This window comes from Vipera ursinii, assembly GCF_947247035.1.
Source record: "Vipera ursinii genome assembly, chromosome: 2".
NCBI classification, from domain to species: domain Eukaryota; kingdom Metazoa; phylum Chordata; class Lepidosauria; order Squamata; family Viperidae; genus Vipera; species Vipera ursinii.
The window spans coordinates 17,059,792-17,079,136 of record NC_139513.1 but is presented as its reverse complement, the minus strand read 5'-3'; the positions used below and the strand labels follow the sequence as shown (position 1 = coordinate 17,079,136).

The 19,345-nt window shown below is 43.4% G+C and overlaps 1 protein-coding gene across 1 annotated transcript; it reads right to left on the bottom strand.

The window, feature by feature from the left end:
• Window positions 1–12,059: 12,059 nt before the first annotated feature.
• On the bottom strand, window positions 12,060–17,573 carry LOC310634741 (zinc finger protein 202-like; the record flags this gene model as incomplete). Its single annotated transcript, XM_083353276.1, has 4 exons — window positions 12,060–14,371; window positions 14,985–15,111; window positions 16,639–16,746; window positions 17,259–17,573. The coding sequence occupies 4 exons, from the start codon at window positions 17,571–17,573 to the stop codon at window positions 13,320–13,322; spliced, it is 1,602 nt and encodes a 533-aa protein (XP_083209402.1). The 3' UTR covers window positions 12,060–13,319.
• Between the last annotated feature and the right edge of the window lie 1,772 nt (window positions 17,574–19,345).

Genomic DNA, 19,345 nt, shown 5'->3' with positions numbered 1-19,345 from the left:
GAACAAGGCCTATGTGCTTAATTTCACCTAATCTTTCATCCAAACTAAACTACAAGCTGCAAAATATAGTTTCAAATTTGGTTAACTTAAACTTCCTCTTTCTTTAGCATCTAGTGACATGTTATATTTACCTCCAGGTTTTTTACCCTAAGGCACTGGTGGCAAAAACCTTAGTGACCGAGTGCCCAAACTGCAACCCAAAACCCACTTATGTATCCCTGGGTGGCGGGTGGGCATGACCCGTCTGGTGGGCGTGGCTATGGTGGAAATGGCAGACTGGGTGGGCATGGCCAACTTTATGTCGCTCTGGCAGATAGGGCAGGGTTAGGATGAGATTACTCTGTGGGCAGCCCTGCGCCTGTCCCCGGCCAGCCCTCCTCCTCCATCCTTCTGCGCCTTCTGTGGGCGGACTGCGGCTTACCGAGCTGGGCACCCCTCTCCTCGCACATGTCCTCAAGTGGAGGAGCTGGGTAGCCATGGCTCTCATTCCCCTCTGGCCTCCATCTGCCAAGGCCTGAGCTTGGCAAGCCCAGCTGGGCAGCGACGGGCTGGAGAGCGTGGGATGGTGGCAGGTTCCCTGGGACAAGCGGTAGGTAGGGTGGGCGCTCCCAATGTCCGCGGCAGAAGAAGCAGCAAGCAGTCTCCACGCCCAGTCCATCCCAACTCCGGTACGGAAAGCGAGGCAGCAGCCCCTCATACATTAGACCCAAGTCCTCGTGTTTGTAGGACTATTGGTAAAAAAAAAGTTCCATGAGATTTTCTAACTTCTTGCGAGTCTGATGGAACGTTTTGTCCCAGAAACGCATGGCAAAGGCTGAGAAGCAAATGGAGAAACGGAATGCAGCTGAAATGCAGACTAGTGTCTGGTAGGGAGAGGGAAGCAACAGGTCCCGTCCCACCCCTCGCATGGAGTGCCCTTCTCCCACCACTCCCCCCACCCCCACACGGAACCTTTTTACCAGCTCCAACGCATCACTTCCTCCACCGCTGTGTGGGACTGAAAATAAAGTTCAATCAAACAATTCCAACTTTGCGAGATCTTTTTTTCCCACCAGAAGTTGAAATTGATTGATTGTAACTTTTTTTGGGGGGGCAGACACGGTGGCGGCCGAGGACTGGGACGATGGTGTGCGTGCCACAGAGAGGGCTCTGCGTGATACCTGTGGTATAAGTGCTATAGGTTCGCCACCATGGCCCTAAGTTATAAATTTTGATAAGTTTTTCTGCCATTCTTTAAATGCTACTTGAGTTGTGAGAACAGGTTTTGTCTGGAACAAAAGTAACATTCAAGGATGTCATGTTAATCATAGAAATTCTCCCCAACAATTGTAGTTTTTCTCTCTTAAACATATCTTTATCAACTTCAACCCGTAGCTTAACATAATTATTTTGAAACAATATACAGTTTATATTTGTCAGATTAACACCCAAGTATTTTACTTTTTATTCAATCTCAAAACCTGATTTTTTCATCATTTCACCTTCTACATATTTTGTTAACATGTTTTCATTAGTGTTATAGCCACATTGCCCATTAATACAATTCTTTTTTAACACTTCAAAATTATTTTCATTCTTTCTCTTATTTTCTGGAATACAATGATTATCCTGCTGATTAATTGTCCCTATCCTTTGGCAGAATATTGTATTTTTTTTTCTGTTTTTTCCATCTGACAGTCCACATTCCTTGCTTCCTGGGTATACTACTGTGGTGGCGAACCTATGGCACGCTTGCCACAGGTGGCACGCATAGTCCTCTCTATGGTCCCACGCGCCATTGGCCCCACTCCTAGGGCTTCAGCTGGGTTTTATAAAACCTTTTTGCTTTAGGCCTCTGCCGCTGTGTGCAAAAAAAAAAAGAGGTCAGTCAATCAATCAATTTCAACTTACGAGAAAAAAAAAACTTGCAAAATTGGAACTGATTGATTGAACTTTTTAGTCCCACCCAGTCTGCTATTACCACCGCAGGCACGCCCACCCAATGGGCCACACCCATCCAGCACCCAATGATACATAAGTGGGTTTGGGGTTGCAATTTGGGCACTCAGTCTCTAAAAGGTTCGCCAGCACTGGTTGCCATACAAAGTTTCTCTCTCTCCACCCGCCTTTTAATATTTTCCCTCAGGATATATTTTCTTAGCTTCTGGGTATTGCCCAATTTAATGGTACATTCTGTTTCATATGGTTGCTGTCATTTTATTTTACATAAATATCCAGATTGCAGTCGCGATTTTTCTCTCAAGAGATACGTAAGCCCTGCTCAGCCACTATCTTGCTGTCATCCCATTCTTGAATTTCTCTACATATTTGCAATATTAACTAAAAATAATTAATTCTATTCAAAATGTACTATACTCTGCATTCTATGATGGAGAAAACATTCCTATAATTTTTTTAGTTTTTCTTATCACTGATACCTGTTAGGAAAGGGGGCTGAAATTGCCCCAATTAAATTGCCACTGACACAGAACATTGTTGTAGAGTCCTATGATGCCTAATTTAATTTCTCCTTGGGGACATTTAATTCTTTTGGAAGGAGTTGCCGGTAAGAGTGGTTAGGGCACTTTAAGAAGACTGCAGAAGAACACAGTGAAAGTTCTGGATCAATGGGAGGACTGGGGGTGCATTATAGTTAGGGAGGGGCTGAAGAGATAAAACTTTCTGTGAGATATGCCTGCTGCAGTGGAAATTGGAGGAGAGGCAATTTGGCTGCAAGTGTGTGCGGGGACTCCCTAGTCAGTTCCATTTTGGTGCAGAAATACCAGACTTTCACCTGCATTCCCCTAGTATCCATTTCTGCTCCTTTCTTTGTGTCTTTGTGGTTTTGTGTGTACACGTTATCTTCTTCCAGAGGGGACTATATTTAAAGATACAAAGGGGCCTTCCTCAAGGTGGCATCTTGGATTTGCCTTTGGAGACATAAAGAATATGCAGATCTCTTACATAGCAATAGCGATGGTACGTCTTCTCCGGATGTCCTTTTCCCACTGACTGTTCAGTGATTATTTCTGCATCCAGATTATTCCAGCTGGAAAAGAGCAGGCATGGAACACTCTGGAATGTTCTTGAGCTTTGCAGCTGGAGGTGGTTGCAGGTTATGCAGCATGACAGCTCTCCTTTCCCTCTTCAGAGAATAAAATGCAGGCTGAAGGCTTGGATCCTTGGAATCCAGTTCATTTAGCCAGCCTAGTCCAGGAATTGCCCCAGGGACATTTTCAGCCAGTCTCTCTGAAAGCAAAAGAGAAGCATGCTGAGTAGCCCAGTGTTCAATAGGCCGGCTGAAAAAGGTTAGTTTGGATTTTGGAGTGGACCTTTTTCAGTCAGGCCCCACAAATCACTCCTTCCTTGCAGGCTTCTTCATTGACTTATGGTAGTCTGCAGAGAACTTGCAAATATTAATGACATCATTATAGGGCACTTGGGAACAGGCAGGAAAGCACTAGAGACACCGCGACTATATTCAACCTAATATAATATTGCATTCTACTGTAAAATGTGGCTTTCTGACGTTTGTACTCCTTGTAACCAAAAATCTTGAGGGGTCTTGTTCAGTTTCTAACATTAAACTGGTTTTCAAATATACAGTTCGGTTTACCTAAACACATTCATATTTTATTTAATAACTTTTGTAACATTTTGTCTATTCTTTGCACTAATGTAGTTATCCCAGACTACCAAAAGACCTTTTTGATTCCTATATTAAAAGTTACAAAAGTTCTCCCTTCCTGTCTCTAGTGATAACACCTCTGCCTTCCCCCCATTTGCAATTGTAAAGTCACATTCCTGCATTCCATTCCTGCCTCTGGTGATAAAACTCTTTTCTTCTCCATTTACAATCACATTCCTGCCTCTGGTGATTCTTCATTTACAATTGTATATAACAAGACTTGTTTCATGTAATTGCCCATGCCTCAAGATATGGCTTCCTGTCTCCTGTAATTATCTTTGCTTCAAGTTATGTCTTTTAAGTCATGTCTTCCTGTGATAACCTTTGTCTTCCCTGTTAGCATTTGTATATGGTTCCTGTCTCCTGCAATTATCCCTGCCTCAAGTTATGTCTTCCTATGATAATCCTTGTCTTCTTGGTTAACATTTGTATAAGATAAGCTATGCATTATTGTTTCCTGTAATGACTTTTGCCCTCTTCATTAGCAGTTCTCTGTTAGCATAAACTATGCTTTATTGTTTCCTGTGATGACCTTTGCCCTCCTCATTAGCAGTTGTATGCTACGAACTATGTTCTCCTATGACCTCACATATGTTAATTCCTTATGTGTACTTCCCCCCGCCGTGATGAAACTGCCCAATAAAAGAGGGTGTGCAAAGCTGTTCGGGGGGCAACACCATCCACCCCGGGCACTCTGTGCTCTCTCACCTTGAACAAACTTGTGTCGGTGCCTCAGTTTGTCCTAGGATCGTGTTCCTGGGCCATCACAGTTCCCAAGTGTGACCGTTGGAACGTCCGGCACACTGGGTCGGTGGCAAAGGGCAAAATCCTTCCATATTCAAGGTGTTCACCCTTGCGAGGGTCCCTCTAAATTCTCACCCCTGTTACGGGGCTCTAAGAGTTGAGGCCAGAACCCTGATCAGTCGCTCAGCGCAACAACTGGGGGCTCGTCCGTTGGATCGCGGCTTCAACTCCACAGTACGACTCCTGTCCAGGGGTGTACTGCCTGCACTCCTGTTCTCACGCACCTCGGAGAAGGCTTTTACTCGTGAGTAATGGGCTCCCCACTTTTCAAAGTTTCGTCAGGTCATAGGGACGAACTTTTTAATATAGTGCAGAAGGATAATTTTGTTCAAAAACACAATGGCACCATGGTCCATCTTGTAGGAAAGAGACTTTTAACAAAACTTTTACAATATATTAACAAACATTGTCCGGCTTATCCGGAATCAGGCACTTTGTCTGTTATAACCTGGGACAAGCTAGGTAAATATCTTCACAATCATCCCAGGGCGCCTGCTGACATTCTGTCTGCATGGCAAGCAGTGATGGCAGCATTAAAACTTTTGCCATCTCCTTTAGATCTGACATCTTCTACCTCTAAACCTCTTGATCACTCTTCTGATCTTCCGCCTTCACCCGTGCCGCCCCCACCCTGTGAAAAATCAGAGAAACTTCCTCCTATTGCTGTGCCTGTCCCCCCCTCTGCTCTGCCTCCGGAGAATCTTCCTTCTGCTTCTCTTTGCCCTGCTGTGCCTGTCCCTCTTTCTGCTCCCGACAAAGAGGAAAAAGCCTCTGAGCTTGTTGCCATTACTATTTCTAACCCCCCCTCCCCCCTTCCCTCCTCCTCCTTCTCCAAATCTCTCTCCTCTGCCTCCCCGACCCACTCAAGGGGCACCTTTTGTTCACTTTATGCTTGCAGCTCATGCCTCCGGGACATTTCTTTTCCTCTTAATGCTTCTAACCCCTCTGAACTTTTCACTGATTTTCTTTTTCATTAAGCCTTTTCAGTTTCTCCGGCTCCCCCTCCTTATGAGGATTCAGCCGGGAGAAACTTAGCACAATTGAACATGGAAGATTTGTCATCTTGTTATCCTGTTAATTTTTTGCCAGCACCAGCAGCCGGAGGTTAACCAATCCAAGAGTATACACCCTTGCATCATGAATTGATCAACTATGTGCAAGGATTTTTAATAAGTATAGGTAAGCTAACATGGTTTTGACTCTATCACAATATCTTGTTTGGGAATCTGAATATAAATAAAAAAGAAATAGAGAAAAAATTCTTGCTGGATTACCTCAAGGAGTAAATAGGGATCAATTATTTGGCACGGGATCAAGGTCCCAATCAGGCTTATTCAGACTTTGTGGATGGACTGCAGGAAGAAAATACAAGGCAAATAGACAATGAATATGCCCGAAATGAACTCCTGTTAAAATTGGCTTATGTGGGGCTTGAAAGAGCCTCTTGGGGCGAGCTGTTCTCATAAAGTCCAGGGGCGCGCCTGTTGATTTCAACTGCCTGGACTTGTCTGAGATCTAGCTTCCCATTGCAGGCTCCGAGCCAAGCTAAATTGACAATTCTGGTCTACCAAATCAAAGAATAGGAAAGTAGTTGTTGTTGTAAACCTAAAGAAAAGAAAAATCAAAGAAATAAAATCAAGTTTTTCTTCTATCTTTTTCTTTTAATCTAGCTCTTTGGATTATTGTTTTGGCCTAAAACCCCAAATTGATATGTGTGTTTTGTTCTGTTTTATATATCTGTGTATATATGTCTGTCTGTGTTGTTCTGTGTTATTTCCAAGACTTGGAAGAGGGTCAAAATCCTCTCTGATAACACCAAACAAAAAGGCCTTATTTAACAATGTATGGTTTGTCTGGAGAAAGTATGAAATGGAATTCTTGTATGTGAAATTGTTTATGCAAGCAGTCAGAATGGAAGTGAATGAGTTAATTTGCTGATATGTAAATGTCAGTGTGTTAGCCCTCAAACCCACCTACCACCCCCCACCCCATCCCAGGCTGTGAAAGGAACAGTAAACTGCAGATTTTATTGTTGTAAAAGCCATGGATGATGTGTGAGAGAAAATGTATGTAAAGGAGAGCAAACTATTTTTTTTAGTGGTGAGATTTTTGTAAAGTTTCTTTTACACCCCCCCCAACCCCGCTCTGTTACTTTAAGAGTGAGAAAGGGAGAGACAGCCAGAAGAGGGGGGGGTGGCTGGTCCTTTTAACCATTTTTTTTTCTCTGCTTAGAATTCCAGTCTGAGAAAGGGGGGTGGATGTGAAACTTGATGCCCACTCTTGCAGTTTCAGCTTGCAATTTTTTTTTACTCGTAAGAGGAGAGATTAATTGTTGGACAAGTTTTTGGAAATATTTGAGTTTTAGTTAAACATCACCCAAAAGAAATTACTCTGATCTTTTTGTGGAGTTGTTTTTTGTTTTTGTTTTTTTGTTTTTGATGTTTTTGTGTCTGTGTACAGGACACATTGATAGAAGGTGATATCTGGGAGAATTTCCCTCCCTTAATCAGCACTAGCCTGTGGATTTTATACCTTACAACAGGCTCTCAGATTGTTAATACAGGAAAGGAGGAACATATACACTGACTCCAAATATGATCATGGAATCTTCAATACTTTTGGAGAAGAGAAATGTAGAGGATTGATTAATAGCTAAGAGAAACAGTTGGCTCATGCAAAAGTTGATAGAAGCTGGAAGCAGAAAAGACAGAAGTTAGGCCAGAATGGCAGAAGGGCAGTAAATGAATGGATATAGAAGGGAGAAACAGAAAAGTGGTTTTTAAGTTGGTTTGCACAGATTTGTGAATTGCATGCATGAATTGTATGCCTTAACACAAGCCTTAGAAAACATGGGAAGTAGATTATTTTAAACACACCTGGACTGTTTACTGCTGCTATTGTTTAATGTGCTAACCAATTGAAAATTCTGGAGTGGATTCATTTATCCCACACGCCCAAAGTTTCTGTTTTAACCAGAGAAGCACAATTGGCTCAATTGATTTTTAAAATCCTGGAGATAGACACTCTTTTTGTGCCTATGTCTTTGCAAATTTGGGAATCATTTTTTCAAACCTCAAGTGAATTGCAATTTTCCTTAGCTGATTGGCATGGCAAGGTTTCTTGCCACCCACCACCCGATTATCGTTTGCAAATTGTTCGCACTGTACCCATTGCCTGGTTGTCACCCTTGTCTCCTCACTCCTACATTCTGCTGTTACAGTTTTTGCAGATGGGAGCAAGGAGTGTGGCGCCTGTGCCTGGTTGGAAAATGGTCAATGGAGAACCAAGCAAACAACACCCTAGCAGTCAGCTCAAAAAGCTGAACTGGCTGCTTCAATTTTGGCTTGTCAACTTTTTTCATTTCAACCTTTGAATCTTATTGTGGATAGCTTTTATGTTTATCACACAATTCAAGTGATTTATGGATCTTATTTATCCCCATCCATTCAACCAGATTTGTTACAACTTTTTTTTTAACCTTGCAAAATTTGCTTTTTGAACGCCAACATTCTGTTTTTGTTGCTCACATTCGTAGTCATCAGCCTTTTCCAGGTTTTTTGCAAGAGGGAAACAATTTCGCAGATCAGGCTGCCTCCGGACCTTCAGCCTGTTCTTTGCAACCCCTCACCCCCTGGGAAAGTCATTCATATTTTCATCAAAATTCCAAAGCCTTACAAAAGCAGTTTGGCATCACCGCTGCAGGAGCTATTGCAATTCGCCAGCAGTGTCCAACATGCAGCAAACAAGCAACTGCAATTCCTATGGGTGTAAATCCAAGGGGATTGGAGCCTTGCCAAATTTGGCAAATGGATGTCACACAATATGCACCATTTGCCCCATGGACGTATTTGCATGTTTCAATTGATACCTTTTCAGGATTCATCATGGCTACCCCCCAAAGGGGAGAAGCCACTAAACATGTAATTAATCATTGTATTCGGACCTTTGCAGTGCTGGGATGTCCAAAAGAACTCAAAACAGATAATGGCCCTGCCTACAGCAGTCAAGCCATGGCAAAATTTTGTCATCATTGGCAAATCACACACAAATTCGGAATTCCATATAATAGCCAAGGCCAAGCCTTGGTGGAAAGAGCTAACCAAACCTTGAAACATGCTTTAGATCGTTATAAAAATCAGAACGGGGGAAAACGAAACCCCAACCTCCCAGCAGTGCAAGAAACTTTTAATCTTTGCCTCTACACTCTAAACTTTTCCAACTTGACTGGCTATCCCTTAACTACAGCTGCAGAGCAGCATTTTTTATCTCCAGTTGCAGATCAGCCTAAACCCAAAGTGTGGTATCGCCAACTTCCAGACCTAACTTGGAAAGGCCCTGCAGACCTTCTCACTTGGGGAAGAGGCTACGCAGCTGCTCAACTGCCAGACAAAGTGCTGTGGATCCCCGGTCGCCACGTTCGCCCGTATCATGCCTCCACAAACACAACTGCAGAACCCATTAAAGATGACAGCATGGTTTGTGACTTTTTTCAGCTTTAACACCACTGACTGATGCCACTAAAACACAATTCCATCTGAAAGCTTACCCCAGACGTCAACTCCACTTCACCAGCTATCCCATCCCGTTCTTTACAATGGCTCACACCTTTGACATTGGTTCCAGTCAAAAATGACACTTTTCACACTGTTTTTGCCCATCGCATGGACCCAGAAGGAACAACCTGTTGTTAACAACGAATCTACCATCATCATCTATGTGAACTCTCTAGCTCATGTTCCTGTCCAAACTTGAAATGGTTTCAACTTTCAGGAATTACTTGGCTCCTGGTTTCACAAATTACCTGGTTTACAAGCTATTGTAGCTTTAATTGGTATGATTGTATTAGGATGTATTATTTTACCTTGTGTTTTGCCTATTTTTATCAGAAGTATTACTAACAGTATTTCTTTGACTGTGCTTGACTCCATGGCAGAATTAAACAAACGATTGAAAGACAGAGAAGGGGAACGCTCCCAGCATTATACTTGGTATCAAGGAATGTTTAACTTTTCTCCCTGGCTGACCACCCTTTTCTCAGCTATAGCTGGTCCTTTAATTTTATTATTACTTGCATGTGCAATTGGCCCATGTGTTATGGGTAAACTTTTAGATTTTCTACAACGAAGGCTGAGCAGCATTGGCGATGACATTCTGTTGATGAAACACACTGTTGACAATGAATGCAAACACCCTCTTTTAGAATTTGCCTCTGATGAACCCTCACACCAACACTCTTTGAAAGGAACACTGGCGCCGGCACAGGAGGTATCGGAGGATTTCTCTTTTTCCCGCGCAAGTATCCTAGAAGAGAAAGTTCTGGACATTGAGGGGCCTTCTCAGTAATTGGCTTTAAAAAACAGAAAAGGAGGAGTTGTAGTTATCCCAGACTACCAAAAGACCTTTTTGATTCCTATATCCCAAAAGACCTTTTTGATTCCTATATTAAAAGTTACAAAAGTTCTCCCTTCCTGTCTCTAGTGATAACACCTCTGCCTTCCCCCCATTTGCAATTGTAAAGTCACATTCCTGCATTCCATTCCTGCCTCTGGTGATAAAACTCTTTTCTTCTCCATTTACAATCACATTCCTGCCTCTGGTGATTCTTCATTTACAATTGTATATAACAAGACTTGTTTCATGTAATTGCCCATGCCTCAAGATATGGCTTCCTGTCTCCTGTAATTATCTTTGCTTCAGGTTATGTCTTTTAAGTCATGTCTTCCTGTGATAACCTTTGTCTTCCCTGTTAGCATTTGTATATGGTTCCTGTCTCCTGCAATTATCCCTGCCTCAAGTTATGTCTTCCTATGATAATCCTTGTCTTCTTGGTTAACATTTGTATAAGATAAGCTATGCATTATTGTTTCCTGTAATGACTTTTGCCCTCTTCATTAGCAGTTCTCTGTTAGCATAAACTATGCTTTATTGTTTCCTGTGATGACCTTTGCCCTCATTAGCAGTTGTATGCTACGAACTATGTTCTCCTATGACCTCACATATGTTAATTCCTTATGTGTACTTCCCCCCGCCCTGATGAAACTGCCCAATAAAAGAGGGTGTGCAAAGCTGTTCGGGGGGCAACACCATCAACCCCGGGCACTCTGTGCTCTCTCACCTTGAACAAACTTGTGTCGGTGCCTCAGTTTGTCCTAGGATCGTGTTCCTGGGCCATCACAGTTCCTAAGTGTGACCGTTGGAACGTCCGACACACTGGGTCGGTGGCAAAGGGCAAAATCCTTCCATATTCAAGGTGTTCACCCTTGCGAGGGTCCCTCTAAATTCTCACCCCTGTTACGGGGCTCTAAGAGTTGAGGCCAAAACCCTGATCAGTCGTCCAGCGCAACACACTAATTCATAGCCTTGTAATATAAATACGGTTGCTTTCTTCTTTTTGCCTAAAATATTTGCCTGCCTAGAAGAAAAATAACTTTCTAATACCTGGTTTGGTTTACATGTTCTCTCCATGAAAAAGAGCATTTATTTGTGCTTATTAAGTACTTAGGTTATGATACAAGATTTCTAAAATGATCACAGAAATGGGATACTCCAATTGAGATATGGGCAGATTTGTGACTGCATTTTTTTTGTGTGTGCATCTTTGAGAAGGTATGTTTGTATTACTGTGTCTCTCTTCCTATACTAGTGCTATCTCTTCTGTGAAGCTACCAAACAAAATCCTGCAATTCTGAACGAATTTTTTCCATCCTCTCCTTTTACTCTTTGACAAATTAGGGACTTTCTCTTACAATTCTTCCAATGCCCTGACACCTTCACAATCTCCTCGTGGGGACTAGGTTCTTTTAGATAATAGTTGTTCAGCCTAAGGCTTTCCCCACACCTCGCAAAGTCTTTCTCATTCTCCCATTACCCCATCCCTACCCATGTTCTCCAGAAGTCTTTTCCATTGTTTGTTTATAAAGAAGAGAAACAAAGGCATGTGAGACTTTCTAATAAGGTTTCCTATATAATAAGGTTTCCTGTGTAGAGAGTTTCCTCCTTTAAATTTCTGGGAGTCTACCTCTGTGAAGATCTGACCTGGAAAGTTAACACAACCCAGGTGGCTAGAAAGGCCCAACAGAGGCTTCACTTTCTTAGGGTCTTGCGGAAGAACAGGGTAGAACAACGGCTAATGACCCTCTTTTACCGGTCTACTATAGAGAGCGTCCTCTCGTATGGTATTGTGGTTTAGTATGCTGGTCTGACAGCCGTGGACAGGAAAGTATTACAGAGGGTAGTGAGCACAGCACAAGACATTGTGGGCTGTTCTCTGACACCACTGGATGACATCGCCAGGGCTAGTTGCCTTGGAAGAGTGAGGAAGATTCTCAGGGATGACTCACACCCTGGACGGTATCTCTTTACTCTCCTACCATCTGGTAGGAGATATAGGATTATAGCCAGCCGTACCAACAGGCTGAAAAATAGCTTTTATCCGTGGGCTGTTAGGCTTTTAAATGGGACATAATTGTATGCAGAATTGACTTGGGAGGCCGGTGTGTGGCGTAGTTGGTTCACATGGTATGGTAGGATGGAGGGTTTGTTGTCACTGTGTGTTGGGGGGAGAGAGCATGGGGGGAGGCTCAGCTAATCTCAATGTACACGTTGTACTTTGACAATAAAGGTTTATTTATTTATTTATTTAATTTACAATAAGAATGAATAGTTAGAATATGAGCTGAAAGGAGTCAGTTAATTCCTGCATTAGAGGAAAGAAAGGGAGAGAAGAAAGAAGGAATTCTGGCCACTTCCTCAAAAGCTGGAGCTTCTTACATCCCTAAGGTGTCCGGGAGGTTGAAATAGGCTTGAATTTCTTTTCCTACTATGAATTATTTCTGAGTGAATACCTTTGCCTAAAGAAGAAATAAATCACCCTATAACTAAGGTCACTGATCTGCCCTCAGCAATTTTGATATTCGATTGCTTATAGCTTTTCTCCTGTGTGACCAGAGATTTTTTTCACTTTCCATGCTTTAATAAACTTCCTGCAATGTCTAGATCCTTGGATGAATAATAAGTTGACTGTTGCAAATAAAGCTGAATGCATGGATCCATTTGTTTTTTCCTGTAAATCAGCGCCCAGTCAGCCTGGGCCAGGCTAAGGCACTGTGGGACGGTCTTTCGGCATTTCCAGGGGCTGAATATAACCACATAGCGAGCCGGATTTCACCCGCAGGCCTTGTGTTTGACATGTCTGCTGAACAGGAAGTCCTTGACTTACAGTTTATTTAGTGACCTTTCAAAGTTACGACGCCACTGAAAAAAGTGACTTATGACAATTTTCACACTTAACAGCCATTCCAATATCCTGATGATCATGTGATCAGCATTAAGATGCTTGGCAACTGGTTTATATTCATGACTGTTTCTGTGTCCCAAGATCATGTGATCCCCTTTTGTGATGTTCTGACAAGTAAAGTCAATGGGGAATCCAGATTCACTTAACAGATTACTAACTTATCAACTGCAATTATTCATTTAACAACATACGAAAGAAATGTCATAAAATGGAGCAAAATTCACTTAACAAATGTCTCACTTAAGAGAAATTTTAGGCTCAATTGTAGTTGTAAATCAAAGACTACCTGTAGTGAATAAAGGCTCCCCCCCAACTCAAGACATTTGTGGGCTTGTTCCCCTAGATACCTTGGAGGCCAGTATCGCTTCTCGCCTCAGAAAGACTCTTTCTAGCCTCCATGGATTTATATGCTTTTATGAGAATTATGTTTTCCAAGTATAGCTATTTCCACACTCTGTGCATTAATGCGGTATATCCCCACTGTGGATCCTTTCATGACAATTCAAATGAGCTTTCCAAGTATAGCATCTTCCAGTCTATGAACTTATATGATCACTTCACACTGTAAGTCCTTTGGTGGCAATTAAGATGACTGTTGCTAATGAAGCTCTTTCCACATTCCATGCATTTATACAGTCTGTCCCCAGTATGGATTCTTTCGTGACGATTAAGATCTCCTTTCCGGGTAAAGCTCTTTCCACATTCCATGCATTTATATGGTCTGTCCCCAGTGTGGATCCTCTCATGAAGATTAAGAGGTCCTTTCTGGGTAAAGGTCTTTCCACATTCCATACATTTATATGGTCGCTCCTCAGTGTGGCTCTTTTGGTGGTAATTAAGAAGACTGTTGCTAATGAAACTCTTTCCACATTCCATGCATTTATACGGTCTGTCCCCAGTGTGGATCCTTTCGTGACGATTAAGATCTTCTTTCCAGGCATAGGTCTTTTCACATTCCATGCATTTATACGGTCTGTCACCAGTGTGGATCCAGTTGTGACGATTAAGATCTCCCTTCCTGGTAAAGCTCTTCCCACATTCCATGCATTTATACGGTTTTTCCCCAGTGTGGATCCAGTTGTGACAATTAAGATATCCTTTCCGGGTAAAAGTCTTTCCACATTCCATGCATTTATATGGTCTCTCCCCAGTGTGGATCCTTTGGTGGTAAATAAGATGACTTTTGTTACTGAAACTCTTTCCACATTGCATGCAAAGTTTCCACTTTCTGCTCAGACTGGAATCCCACCCAGTTTTTACAGAGGTATTTGGTGTCTTTGGTGAAGTAGAAGCGAAGGACTTATTCTCCATAGTTTTTACAGGCATGCATGTTTTTTTTAGTCTGGTTTCTGCCATAGTTATGTAATTCAAATTCATGTTTTCTCTTTTTCTATACTTTTCTTTTCTCATTTCCTTCTGATCATGCTGGGATAGGAAGCCACAAATACCAAGAAAAGTGGATGGCTTCTCCCTTCCATTTTGTGGCTGTTTTCTCCTTAGCATTTTGGTGTCCCTCTGATGGCCAAGGATCACTTTTATTTTATTCTTCTCTATTTCAAGTAGATTTAACCTTGCCTCCTTGTTGTCCTTCACAGAGACATCATCTGCATGGGAAAAAATGAGAATTAATATTCTGAGTAATATTTAGAAGGACCCCTTAAAAGCATGCCAATCTGCGTTCCAGGTGTAGTATAATCCATTTCTCTAACCAGCATGTGATACCTGAAAATTGTTATATAGGAGACTTGATTTTATGGAAATAATGTTTTCATCTAAAACACAAATTAAATTTTTGGTGTTCAATCAATCTGTTCAGTCACTTCCATGGAGTATCTAGGACAGGGGTCAGCAACATGAAACAGTGAAAGAGCCAGTCGGAACCGGTTCCCTCACAAAAGGAAAAACTGGGAGCCGCCAAAAATATGTCCACATGCGCATAGATGCATGCATGCGCAGAACAGGGTTTGACTGAAGAGTGGTGCCAAGGCAAGATATGCACCTGCCCTGCATATTTGAATTGATTGGTTGAACTTTTTTAGTCCCACTTTTTTTTTTGGACTGCACATGGCAGAGGACTGGGAGCCACAGGAGACGGCTGAAAGAGCCGCATGCGGCTCCGGAGCTGCGGGTTGCAGACCTGTGATCTAGGATATCTCTCAAATGTAAGGTGAATGTTTCTACCACGACCTTATACCAAATTGAACAGCCTGGCCTTACCCAGAGCAGCCATATTGATAGAAACCTCCTGCATGACTTCTATGCACAAGGCCTTCTGCCCAGAATCTAGCAGCCTCCACTCCTCCTCTGTGAAGTGCACAGTCACCTCCTCAAAGGGATCAGTGTTCTAGAAAGAGAAAAAAGTAGACAATTCGAGGAAACAGTTGAAAGTTCTCCCCATGGGGCTGGGAAGTTGCACCTTAACAAATCACGGCTTAGCTGCTTCCAGGTTGTAGAATTGAACACAGCCAACGTTCAACAACAGTTTTATTGTTACAGCCACTTAGTGTTGACTTACTGGCTTATCCTTCATGTGCTATATTTTTCTTGGTATACTTACAATTACAAGGGAGACACGTGGTATAAATATTTAATAAACTAAACACACACTTCTCAGGTATGTTTATTCCCAGTGTTATAGTTTCAATTATTATTATTATTATTATTATTATTATTATTATTATTATTAATAATAATAATAATAATAATAATAAGAAGAAGAAGAAGAAGAAGTTGGAAGGGACCTTGGAGGTCATCCAGTCCAACCCCCTGCTCAGGCAGGAAACCTTATACCATTTCAGGCAAACAGTTGTCCAATCTCTTCTTAAAAGCCTCCAGTGTTGGAGCATTCACCACCTCTGGAGGCAGGTTGTTCCACTGGTTAATTGTTCTAACTGTCAGGAAGTTTCTCCTTAGTTCTAGGTTGCTTCTCTCCTTGACTAGTTTCCATCCACTGCTTCTTGTCCTGCCTTCAGGTGCTTTGGAGAATAGCTTGACTCCCTCTTCTTTGTGGTAGCCCCTGAGATATTGGAACACTACTATCATGTCACCCCTCACTCTTCTCTTCGTTAAACTACACATACCCAATTCCAGCAACCATTCCCTACATGTTTTGGCCTCCAGCCCCCTAATCAGCTTTGTTGCTCTTCTCTGTACCCTTTCTAGAGTCTCGACATCTTTTTTACATCGTGGTGACCAAAACTGGATGCAGTATTCTAGGTGTGGCCTTACCAAAGCATTGTAAAGTGGTATTACTACTTCACTTGATCTTGATTCTATCCCTCTGTTAATGCAGCCTATCACTGTGTTGGCTTTTTTGGCAGCTGCAGCACACTGCTGGCTCATATTGAAGTGATTGTCTACTAGGACTCCGAGATCCCTCTCACAGTTACTACTATTGAGCAAGGTACCACATATACTATACCTGTGCATTTGATTTTTCATGCCTAAATGTAGAACCTTACTTTTTTCACAATTTGAATTTCATTTTGTTAGATAGTGCCCAGTGTTCGAGTCTGTCCAGATCCTTCTGTATCTTAAGCCTATCTTCTGGAGTACTGGCTATTCCTGCCAGCTTGGTGTCGTCTGCAAATTTGATGAGTTCCCCATCTATTCATGGGCTTCATTTCTAACTATTTTCAGCACTCTTCTTAATAGCATTAAGAAATATTAAACTCTTTCTACAATTAAATTTCATTTCTAACAAAAGGTTCCTGACTATGAATTGTTGCATTTGCATTTCCAGCACAATCTTGAAAGCCAAATGTGGGTGGACAGTGTTTTCAAGTGCACAGACTCAGCTTTTGGTATTAGATACAGCTCCTGAATGGATGGAGCTGGAACGCTACTGTTCTCAGATAAAACCTGCACCTACCTGGCAAGGTGACCAGAATTGGGTCCTCCTAAAAAACTGCTCCTGAATAGAGCTGGATCCATCTCCTCTACCCCAGAGCTCTGCTGAAATCTCCTCTGTGAACGGCTCCTGCATTTGAAGAACAGCCTGATTTATAATCCATTTTCAGAGGACAATATCTAGACAATTCCATAAATTTTGCTTTCCTACTTGAATTTCCCCAACAGAATTCAGACACACTTCAGAGACTGTGCATGTGACTTAAATTTCTGAGTAAATGGGAGTTAAAACAGCAGGCTGTGTTTTTATGGACATAAAATTTGTTTGTCTTACTATTGTGGAATTATAGTTTATTAAATGTAAATCATCCAGTTGCTTACCCTTACCTAGATTCAGGTAACAGCAGATCATAAAGTAAACACTGATTATTATGAGATATGTGGATAAAATTAAATTAGGAAATAGAAGCATTTGCCTCAAAAAAAATTAATTCTTCAAAAGTGAGGAATTTCAGAAAAGGCTGCAGAGTCATATTTTTCATCTGTTTTATTACAGACATAGCTAGATGAAACTCTGATCCTTCCCCCTTACCCGCCCCCCACCAAAGGAGCTGCCAGGACTAATCCACCCCCCCTCCTCACCTGCCCCTTTCCCGGCTCTTCCCGCTGGGCTTGGCTGAGGAGGAAGCCTTCGGCCAGGGCCACCGCCTGCGAACAGCTCTCGGCTCCGCACTCCCTCACCCAGCTCGCCATCTCCGCGGGCAGCAGGGCCAGCAGCTGCTCCAGCACCACCAGGTCCAGCATCTCCCCTTTGCTGCTCCTCTCCGGCCGCAGCCACTGGCGGCACAGGTGGTGAAGGCGGATGCAAAGCTCCCGGGGCGTCTCGGCCTCCTGGCGGCAGCCGTCGAGACCGCGGAAGCGCCGGCGGTGGATCTCTGGGCTGAGGGCGGCCTCCATCCCTGGGGATCCCTTCGGGTCTCCTGCTCGAGGGCAGCCAAAAGAAGCCCGAGGCAGTCCCAAATGTCCCTCAGCCCCTCCGCAGCCCCTTCTCCGGTGTGCAGGAGGGAAGAAATGGCTCTCCGCTCACTCGGGCTTTAACTGCCCCAGGAGAGCAACGGCAAATCTTTCCCGCCAATTTCCTGAGCGCTCCTGGCCTCACGTGTCTCAACCAAAGGCACGCTGTCTGAGGATTTCTGGGAGTTGAAGTCCACAAGACAAAAGGGTCAGGTTTGAAGACTCCTGCTCGAGAAGGAGGGAGAACGATAGATATAAGCTTCCTAGAGGGGATCACGCAAAATGAGAATGAAAGGGGACGTTCTTTTTCCGGTATCCCGGAGTGTCTACGCCGGTGCTCTTCTTTGGAGTGGGGCGAGTTTCGCTGAAAGAAGGCGGTGGAAGCGTTGCCTGCAAAGGGTATGAAAGAAGCGATGATCTCGGCGTCGCCACTCTTCATCGGCCGCTTGCTCCTGCCCGGATCCTGCGCCCTGCAGGGAACTCGGGGAGCCTCCTCTGGAAGTTGGGGCTCTGCTTGGCCTCTGGGTCCAGCGCAGGACGGATGGATCGCGAGCTGAACGTCGGAAGGCGCCTGTTAGCCCCTTTTCCCACTGACCCCTTTCCTTGCAAAACGAGAGCTTCGTGAGTGCAGCCGCCTCCGTCAGATGCAGAGAGTGACGCAGGATGGAAATCGGGGAGTGCGACGGGAGGGGAAGGCAGGTTGGATCCGGGGCTGCCAACGAGGGGAAGCCTCGCCCTCTGCCTCGCCCTGGAGGTTGTCAGGATGGCTGGAGCAGAGAGCTTCCTCTCCTCTGTGCTCCCTTCCTGGAGACGAGACTTGCTCTCTAGGCGTAAAGCGTTTCTCCCGCTGGTTCGTTTGCCGGGTTGCTAGAGCAGAAGTGAGCGCAGAGGACCGAGGGTTTCGGTTTAACCGAGCTGGCACCGATTCCCTCGTTTTTTATGTCTGTTTAAATACTCCTCCTCTGGAAATCGTGAAAGAGCAGATTATCTTGGAGAAACTCTTACCTATCTGATTAATCAATACTCATTTGATGCCCCGTAATCAATTTATCAAGAATTGATAAGTGGGTTTTGGGTTGTAGTTTGGGCACTTGGTCTCTAAAAGGTTCACCATCATTGCCCTAGTCACTCCCATTTTGGTGCTGAAATATCAGCCTATCACCTGCATTCCCCTATTATCCATTTTTGCTCCTTTCTTTGTGGGTTTGTGTGTTTGTGTGTACAAGTTATCCTCTTCAAAAGGGGACTATATTTAAAGATAAAAAGGTGCCTTCCCAAGGAGATATCTTGGAGTTGCCTTTGGAGACATCAAGAACAGGCAGATCTCTTAGATAGGAATAGCGATGGTAAGTCTCCTGCAGATGTCCTTTTCCCACTGGCTGTTCAGTGATCATTTCTGCATCCAGATTATTCCAGTTGGAAAAGGACAGCAAGCATTGTACAATCTGGAAAGTTCTTGAGCTATGCTGAAGAAGGCTCAGATCCTTGGAATCCAAAGTTCATTTAGCCAGCCTAGTCCAGCAGTTGCCCCTAGAAACACCTTTTGATGGGGGACATTTTCAGCCAGTCTCTCTGAAAGCAAAAGAGAAGCATGCTGAGTAGCCCAGTGTTCAATAGGCCGGTTGAAAAAGGTTAGTTTGGATTTTGGAGTGGACCTTTTTCAGTCAGGCCCCACAAATCACTCCTTGCTTTCAGGCTTCTTCATTGACTTTCGG